Below are 9,588 nucleotides of genomic sequence, written 5' to 3' on the forward strand. Positions count from 1 at the left end.
AATCCCTCCTGAGAACTGCTCCGCATGAAAACGCCTGGCTAACATTCAAGAGCAATCTAGGTTGCTTTGGTAAATTCTTTGCATTCTTTTCTCTGAAAACAGAAGATTATCGTGGGAATACGTTACCGACGTAACAATACACATAACGTGATAAAATCGGGAATAGAGTTTACAGTCGTTGCACAATTCTACTTCGAGGAAAAAGAATTCTACTTCAAGGAAAATTACTTCTTTAATCTTGTTCAGTGTGGTGCTTCATGTGGCCACTATGTTGTCCAGTATTGAAATTAATTTTGTCTTAGACCTTTTCCTTATGTACAGGTTTAGGATAAATAAAGTTTAATACTTTCTTCTAGAAAATTCACTGATTTTTTGAACTTTGATAGGGAAAGGTAGGCGTTCCATTTAAAAAATTCAAGTTCACTTTCATATCTCGTAAACAAATAGGTTATTTAAAAAAAACCATTTCATCATATGCTCCCTTCGATACCGTGCAATTTCTGTATAAAACACTTTTTTTGTAAAATACGTATTATAGAAATTATTTGAGGTGGACATGTGAATCATCCTGTATATTTAACGTCCACGTTAATTGCACATCTTACCGTATTATGATATATTGCACATTTATAAATGTAAAAGTGAAGTGGAAAAGAAATGAAAAAGTTAACTCTATTACTTAAATTTCTTTTCAATATTAGATACGTTTACTAAAACAATTACTACCAATAATAAATCATCCTCTGAGAAAGTTCTTATATTTAAATGTAAGCTAAAAAAATATCTTGATATTTCTTTGTAATTATTTTACATTATAAAAGTTTATGCTATCAGTATATTTATTACTTCAAAATAAATAAAATCTATTCGCGATCTATGTTCTTCATGAAACAAACAAATTACAAAGCATCAATGGAATAAGGCAATAATAAGAATATAATCATGAAAAACTGATAAAGTACAAGTTGATACGATAATGTTCATTTTATAAACCAGTAATCTCAATAAATATCCTTCTAAACCATTCTTTTTTAAACGAGAACAAGAATATCGAAATCATCGCTTGCTCGTAAATAATAAAGGAGCAAAGAGCTATCTGTCCCCTTGATTCAACGTTATTATTCCATCTGAAGGAACAGAAAACGGTCGATCCTTTGTTTGGCACGGTTTATGACACGGTCGCGAAGAAGGGCTATTTTTCAGATTCACGACTTTAGCTTACCGTGTTAACTTCTCACATATTTCTCGCCAGGAGAAATTCTATTGCCTAAGGTTTTAGAATTTTTATTTCGTTCGTCTTCAATACCAAAAGATGTGTCACGAAGCTGGAGTTTCTTAAGGTCTAACCCGAAATCGGTTCCTACCGGTATAGTCGATGGAAGAAATATAGCAACGTCGTAAATTAAAGCATTAAGTAGCCGCACAGATTGATGCAGCGATTTTTCAATTGGGTCTGAATCAAAGCTGAGACATGCTTCATGCGACCCCGACTAAAATTTCGAGACTTTATCGTCACAGGTTTCTGTCAATTCACTTATCATTATGCTCGAACACGTACTACGCAGAACTAGAATGATTACTGGGCCTAATTGGCTACTTTCGTTTGCTGCAACCTGTATTATAAACTGAGTGTCACATTATTTATGAATGTAAACAATATGCCAACGTAATTATTAATTCTTTGAATAGGCAAAACCGCGTTTTTGACTCGAACAGTTAGTCTAATACAGTGCCGTTCAGTCATTGCCCGTGCGGGCAGCGTTTTGGGCTCCCCGGGCGTAAACAAATCTGCGGGCACTAAGCCACGCCTTCTCGGGCAACGGCGCGTGAACTGCGCGTTGCTGAGAGGTTGCCGGGTGGAAGGAGTACGTGTCTGATTGGGTTATGTCTCCATAGGCCCACCTCCTCTAACACAATCGTAGAAATAGGGCACATGTATTGTCATTATTGGCCGACGCGACAGGTCGACGGACTGGATCATTTAAAATTGCGTGGCGTGACATTTAGGCGGCACGATTGGCCCTGTGTCGTCTCGCGAGAGATAGGGTAATTTCGGGAGAGATGGACCAGGCAAGTATTTCCTACATTATCCGCCAGATATGGAAGAAAAAACACTCAGAGCAACGCTCGATCGCTTTCCGTAAAACAAGTGTAAAACAAAAGAATACTGACGCGTTCCACATATGGCGGATAATGTAAGAAATACTTGCCTGGTCCGTCTCTCCCGGAATTACCCTATACGATTTCCAGTCCTGCATAGTAAATTTTGACGCCTCAGCGAACTTACGACCTCGCTATATTTCTTCCATCGGCTATACATAGAATCGACGAGTCAGAACCGGGTGGAAATTCCGCATCGTTCGAAAGGAAAAAAGTGTGCTAGAAGGACGTTCGCGATATCTATTAGACACGCTGATTGGCAATTAGAACTTTTTGCCATCGTCAATCAGCGTACACTGACTTCTAACAGCGATCGAGTCAGACTGCGGAAGTCAGTACAGGTTCATCTTCCGTAAAGCCTTCGTCAAGTGTTCTATACATTTACCGCAATCATCAACCAGTCGAGACGATATCGTACAAAATAGCAGTGGCGTCTCGTAAGAATTTGTAGTGGAGGGGTTGTAGCAATGAAAATAAAAAAGATCAATATGGATTGAAAAAATTATATCATTAATAAAACTAAGGGCAATATTTGAAAAGTGGACGGCGTCACTGATTTCGACGATTTTTAAATACGTTGTAAAAATCAACATTTTGAACAACTTTTTCCTAAAACAGGAATTTTCATTTTATACTGGAGGGGCTGCAGCCCTTATGGACGAGCCGCCACTGTAAAATAGTCAATCGTCTAATTTTGAATCAATTTGGTAGCCAATATTAGTTTGGTGGTTAACAGTTATCAATTTTTGTATTTATACCATATATTTATTCTTTGTTTTATAACTTTCGTAGTGGTTTAGTTTAATCTTCGACGAAGCTTTTATTCTTAACAACAATTTTAAATACTTTCTTTTCCATCAAACTACTATATAAATACTGGGTGTCCTAAAAGTTAGTTTCATAATTTATCTTTAAATAACTTCTAAAAAAAGAGTGTCAATTTTTTTCAGGTATATTAATTATCGAAGCTTGGAAGCTAAACACGAAGAACATTATCGTCCAGATGGCCATTTCTATTCGCGACACAAATTCTAAATGTGTCTGCGGTAATGTCGTTCATTTCTTGGCGAATATTCCCTTTAAATTGTCGAATTGTTGCTGGTTTATTAGCGTGGACTTTGCTTTTTAAGATATTCCAAAAAAAGAAATTGGAGGCATGTCAGGTGTAGCGATCTGGACGACCAGTCAATGCTATCACTTTTGGAGATCAAATGACCTGGGAACATGTTTCTCAGAAGTTGTAACGTATCACATCTGTTACTGTTGGGACCACATATTTTCTAGACCCAACTCGTCCACTTCGCATGATAAGAAATTTCGCCACATATGTCGTTAAAATATTGTGTAAAGCAGCGCTTGAAAGAACACGATGACGGAGGTGTTTAGTTCTTGTTCAACTCTGTCACGCATGCTTGGAATATTTTCCGCCGAGCATCCGGTTGGGGGACGGTGAAGAATGTGGTTTAGCTGCTACAATACCGAACTCCCGGAAATTCTCGGTTAAATGTTTCATTGTTTTGTATTCGATCGAATTTTCTTATGCATAATATTAGCGAACACATTATCTATTAACTTTAGCAATTATCTAACCACTTTGAGTCACAATGTTTTCGAGGCTGTCTTTAGGAAGGCCCTCGTCATCTGTTAGGGCTTGCGTTCATCTTTCGATCGTCCAAGCCTTGCCGGTTTTTGCACGTGTGTGCCGACTAATGTACTAAGGCTACGAAGGACCAGTTTCTTGGTTGAAACACTAAGTTTTATTTGTGTAGCCTTTGTTCTGACTTGTTTCGAGGTCTAGAGTCTATTCTGCCGGAGTCTCCGCGGTTTCCCTCGACGGAGACTCCCAGTTTTCCTTTTTTAAAATCACCAATCAGTTTACTCCGGTGCATCGCAATCTCCCTCCATTTCGCCCTTAGTGCGTTATCGTAGGGTTGGGTGTGCAATGATCGGAGAAGGTGTTCGGTGGACGGATGCGTGGGAATCCTGTGGAATCTCCGCTTTTCTAGGCTTCGTCAAAGTCAAGCGGCCCATCGACGTTGGCCAAAGTCGCGGGCCACTTTTCTATTTTTCCCTTCGGAGACTCCAGGATTTATGGCAGGGTCTGGTCGCAGGCAACGCAATAAACACTTGTGGCGTTTTGAGAAAGCGATATTTGCCTGCGACGACGACCACTTGACTCGCTGCCATAAATCCGGCTACAGGATACGCCTTAACATCATCGCAGCCTAACTCATCCACGGTAGGGCTCGAGGAAAATAATCACATGTATCTCTTCCCCTTAAGATAAACAGCTACAAGTATAACCTAAAAACCTAGGAAACTTTAACTCTCCTAACAATAATTACCAACCGAACATCTACCGCTTAATAAACTTTCGTAACGCAATCAGTTGCCGCCTTCCGTGAAACCCAATAAACGAACGTTCTTGAATTGTGCAGCTTTCCATAATAAATCTCCCATATGTGTACTCCACAAGTGTCACATACAAGCTGCCAAAATGGCAGCCAATTAAAGTGTGAAGCTAATTTTAGGAACATGTATAATACAATGACTTCGGTGAAACTAACAAAAAATAAGCGTGAGTAGAACAGTGACACATAGAGTTATTTTTCAGATTTCCCGTACCTGGAGATTGTGGTAGATTAATCACTTGTGTCGACGGATATCCACGGTTGCTTACCTGCGGTGATGGGAAATTGTTCGATTCTGTGAGCTTAAGTTGTTTGGATCCTGATGAACTGCCTCATTGGTACGTTATTATATATATATATTAATTTTTATTCTACGCAGATATAAGATAGAAGCTACGTTAAATAACATTTCTGTTTTTGTTTCAGTGCCAATAATCTTTAAATTATATAGTGGTGTAAATGATCGCGCAATAATTTAATCATTTATTGGAGAAATTGTAAAAGAACGTTGCTAAAGTTGTGAAAGGTATACCGACACCTCTGTCAGTACGAGAAACATGGTACTGATAAATTCGTGTGATTCGACAAGTCACCATTACAAATAAATCAATCTTTTTCTGTTCATTCCAAAATAAAGGTTATTCTCAATTGCACTCTTTATCGCTGTATCTACTGTCCAATTCATTTATCTTTTGTCAAATAAATTTCCTTAACTACTGCGAATTACTATACTTTCTTTTCTTTACGGATTACGTCAAATTTAGCACTACTCTGTCCTGAATGAAAAGGAAGCAGAATGATCTAACATTATGTTGGCAACTAAGTTCGCGACCTCCGCATTTTCTTGAACAAAATTATTTCTTAAAATTATACAAGTAATAATTTTCAATTGAAATATGCCTCATTTGATTCGATAATCTTTTGCCATATTTCGGGCAATTTTTCAATTCCTCGGCGGTAGAAGTTGGTCATTTTTGCTTCGAAATATGTGAACAGGTGCGTTTCGACGTTCTCAAATTTGGAAAAACGTTCTCCAGCCGAGGTATGCTGTAGCGACCTGAACAAGTGGTAATCATCGGGAGGAAATGAATTAGGCGTTCCCAGTCCAATTCGACAATTTTCTACAGCACTCGACGTGCAACATGCGAATAATCCCTTTTCGTAAGAGTTGACGAAACGAATTTTTTCTAAGTTTTGCCTGAACACGATCAAGTTGGAATGAGGTACGACCATTTTCAACCAGCTCCCAGTGAATAACACCCCCGATTCACCACCAAACGCACAAAACAGACGGTCGCGAATTTAGTTGCTAACCTAGTAATAAAGTGTCGACTTCAAGTCGACATGCGTTACGAAAACCAGCACGTTTGTCTTCACTGTCGCGAAAAATATCATGTTTCATTTTTCGACGTGAAAAGTAGCACGTTTGAATCGTTGGCTGAGCATGTTTAGCTTTATACTGCAGCAACCGACAAGATTTGTTTTCTTTTTTTGGACAATGCAAGTCAGATACGATCGAATCTGATGTAATTAGAATTTTGTCCTGATGTGACCACAATACACGGTATTGCTCGTTTAATTGTCGCAGGCTCAGGTTCGCATTACGACTGTTATCGAGGGAGGTATGTTGGAGTTCTGGGAATTCTTGGCAGTTATCTCTCTTCGGGTGGTTCGCTTCTTGAGTGCGTCGGAGTCGAGAATGGGAAATATTTTCATATTTTTTTCATTTTAAAGATTAACCTCTTAGCTACGGCTGGAATTTCCGCGGTGCTGTGTCTCTGTAGGCACGGTATGCGCGTAAATAATGTTGTTGCGTCTTGTACTTCGAGCAAGCTGTATGTTCGAGAGTGGTGGAGCTGGATTGTCGCTGGTTCGTTGGTGAGGTTTGGTTGGTGGTGTGATTAGAGTGTGCACGTATTTTAATATATTAAAAGAAAATACTTTATTTCTGACGAGTGGTACTTTTATGTGGTGTGTGATCGACGTGAGTTACTTGTCCATTCTGTCTGTTTCTGTTGTGCCGCGTTGGTCAGCTTATTTTATAAAAAAGTGGATGGGTAGGAAGTGGTGGTCTACGCCAATTGGAACGGGTCTACCCCCTTGGACAGTCCTCCATGGGCCGCGAGCATGCCGCCCACCCTGCAATTTCCAAGTTGGCAGGGTGGTGGTATGTCGCGTTGGCGGGGGAATGGGGCCCAAGGGTAGCTCGCTCGTAATGGGACTTGTGCGGTCAGAGTGACGCGAAAGGCTTTATGACATGTCAATGTCTATTGAACGTTCACGAGTGGGCACCGGGAAGGTATGTGGCCCGCAGAAACTTTATTTTTCTGCAGCCATAAAATGCTTCCTGGGCTTCGTCGCCAATTTGAAAGGAAATTTTAATTAACGCGAAGCAAAAAGGGGCGCATTCAAAAATAGCGTAAACAGGCGTCCATGTCATACAGCCAATCCCTAACAAATGTAGCGATTTGTGCTTGGTGATACTCTCCACTATGAAATTACATCGGAACAGAGTTATAGATGAATAAATTGTAATGTATTTACACGCCAAAGCCACTGTATTTTTCAAAAAGATGACCTACGCGAAAGTTACTATAACTAAGAGGTTAAATGGAGTCATTATTTGTTAAACAATATTTTTAAAAATTAAATTTTTCGATGCAAAATGCCTTTTAACAATTTAACACTAACCGTACCGACACTTATCCGGGCAAACGACCGGTTACGAAATAATCGTATTTCTTCCGAAAGGAATACAGGTGATTGTCAGCCTTTAGATAATAATAATAAAAAAATTACATATTTTTATTTTTAAGAAAATACAGGGGAAAAACAGGTGCATGGTTTTATATTGAAATTTCAAAACCGGTCATTTGGCCTTTTTCTTTATAAGGAAGTAGCAAAAATTAATGTAATTTTTTAAAACTAATATTTTTATTAGAAGTTAGTTCTTTCAAACTATTTCACTGCTGAGATCTCTAAACATGTAGTGAACCATTCACGGGGGTCCATAGACCTGCTATTTTGGAAAGTATCATCCTTAACGTTGCCTCTAATGGTAAATATAATGTCGCTTCTTAACCGCCTCTCGAGTATGATGCAGTGCCGTTTAACGGGCCTTCAGGCGGGCAAGGGCACCCACCGTTGCCCGCGGGCAGAGCTGAGGGCGAAGTCGCGGGCAACCACGTCGGTTTCAATAAATCGAAAATTTCTTTTGTCTTTCTTTTCAAATTTTACACGAGTGGAATACTACGGTAGAAGGGTTTTTTGAAATTTAAAAAATTGACTTTATTTTGACTTTAGTTGATTTTATGAAAACTACCTTACCCTACATTTTTACATTGTATTAACAGAGTGTGTTGGACAATTGCTTGAAAAACAACATTTTGTAGTAAAAGAATAGTTAACATTGCGGCATTTGTTGGTGCTACTATTTCTAATGATTACAGAAACATTCTGTCAATGCTGCAACTTATGAATGTAAAGATTGGAAATAATGCACACGGAGGACAATTTCGGGCAATTTTCGAACCGAACGTGCTTATACTCGTGACAAACGATGGAAATGTGCTTCTTTACGTGGTAAACAGACATGTGCTACTTTTCGTGACGCACGTCGACATGTAACAACGATTATCCGAATAAAATGAGAGCATGCGTAGAAAAAATATACAACGTACATTTTATTTGAATAAATCTACATTGATACAAATGTGAACGTTTTAATTAGACACTTATAACAAATGCGAACAGAAGAAGTGAGATGGCTAAGGGAGAGTATTTACATTTCAACTGTAGGAGTGATGTAGAACGAATGGTGAGAGTTGCTTAACAATAATTAAGAGTATACGATCAAGACGTGCTTCTTACTACTATTCAACTAAACCTTTTTAACATAAACATACGTGCACGAAAAATCGGCAAAGAAAAGGTCCACGTCAACTTTAAGAAAGTAAGAAAGAGAAAAAAAAAACGATATAAAAGGAGATAAAATAATTTCTATTACGTAGAATCACAAGTAACGGTTGAATACCTTTTTTTTCAAGAAAGCGACGAGTATAGGTAAATTGAAAAAAAAAAAAGAAAACTGTATTTCACAACAACGCTTGCTCCCTATTTGTTTTGTTAAGCAGAGCCGTGTCACCGATTGTAACGTCGATAAATTTACATTTTTTTTTTGTTACTATAGTTGTACTCAGATTTTTCGTTTCAACGATTCCTGTAATAAATTTTCACTCACCCGACGTACAATTTGTACCATTCTATTAGGCTGCATTCTCACATGTGCAACGTGCAACGTACAAACACTTCAAGAACTCCCACAAACTCCTCGAATGTTACATTCTAAGATTGTCCTGAACGATTAAGCGATGTTACTTTAAGATAAATCTCTGGAAATGTAGATATTTGTCATAAAATAGGATATTTCAGTGAAAATGAAAATTCATTCTTCGGTTTATCCGAACACGAAGTAACGATTACTGTGTTAATGGTAAAAAAGAGTACGGTAAGTCTAAAATCATTGGGAAGCTCGAACTTAGTGTTCCAACTGTGAAACAATGTTTAATAACAAGTAATACTTCTTACAATTACATCATATGATTTTTGATAATATCGACTTATGGATAGTACAATTTTGGTAGCATCCTAATAGAGTAACATAAATAATGGAACGAAATAAACACAAAGCAAAAACAGAAAGTGAAAGAAATAGAACAATAGAGTAACGAAGTAAATATACAGAGTGCCCCAGTTTTTTCCGATTAAACTTTGTCAGTATGTTCTACGGGTATAAGTAAGAAAAAAAATGTTATATAAATATAAGTCGTTTGAAGCTTTGTTAAAAAGTTATAAACGATAATACGAAATGAATGGTAACGCATGTGCTTGAACCCCAACTTGGCGGTAAGGATTTTTGCTGTTGAACTTTTACAATTTCTAGACGTTGGTAAGGATGGAACTAACGTCTGTGTGAAATTTCAGCCTGATAAAACCAGCAGCACGGCTTTTCCAGAGA

At 38.1% G+C, this 9,588-nt stretch overlaps 1 protein-coding gene across 1 annotated transcript in view; it reads left to right on the forward strand.

The window, feature by feature from the left end:
- The window catches only part of LOC108576777, an 11,099-nt gene extending 6,086 nt beyond the window's left edge, over nucleotides 1–5,013 (forward strand). Inside the window, exons 4-5 of the mRNA XM_017939837.1 lie at nucleotides 4,775–4,909; nucleotides 4,998–5,013. Coding sequence (XP_017795326.1) covers nucleotides 4,775–4,909; nucleotides 4,998–5,013 — 151 coding nt within the window. The remainder of the gene's footprint in view (nucleotides 1–4,774; nucleotides 4,910–4,997) is intronic.
- The last annotated feature ends 4,575 nt before the right edge of the window (nucleotides 5,014–9,588 follow it).

This window comes from Habropoda laboriosa, unplaced genomic scaffold (genome assembly GCF_001263275.1).
Source record: "Habropoda laboriosa isolate 0110345459 unplaced genomic scaffold, ASM126327v1 scaffold409, whole genome shotgun sequence".
Classification (NCBI taxonomy): domain Eukaryota; kingdom Metazoa; phylum Arthropoda; class Insecta; order Hymenoptera; family Apidae; genus Habropoda; species Habropoda laboriosa.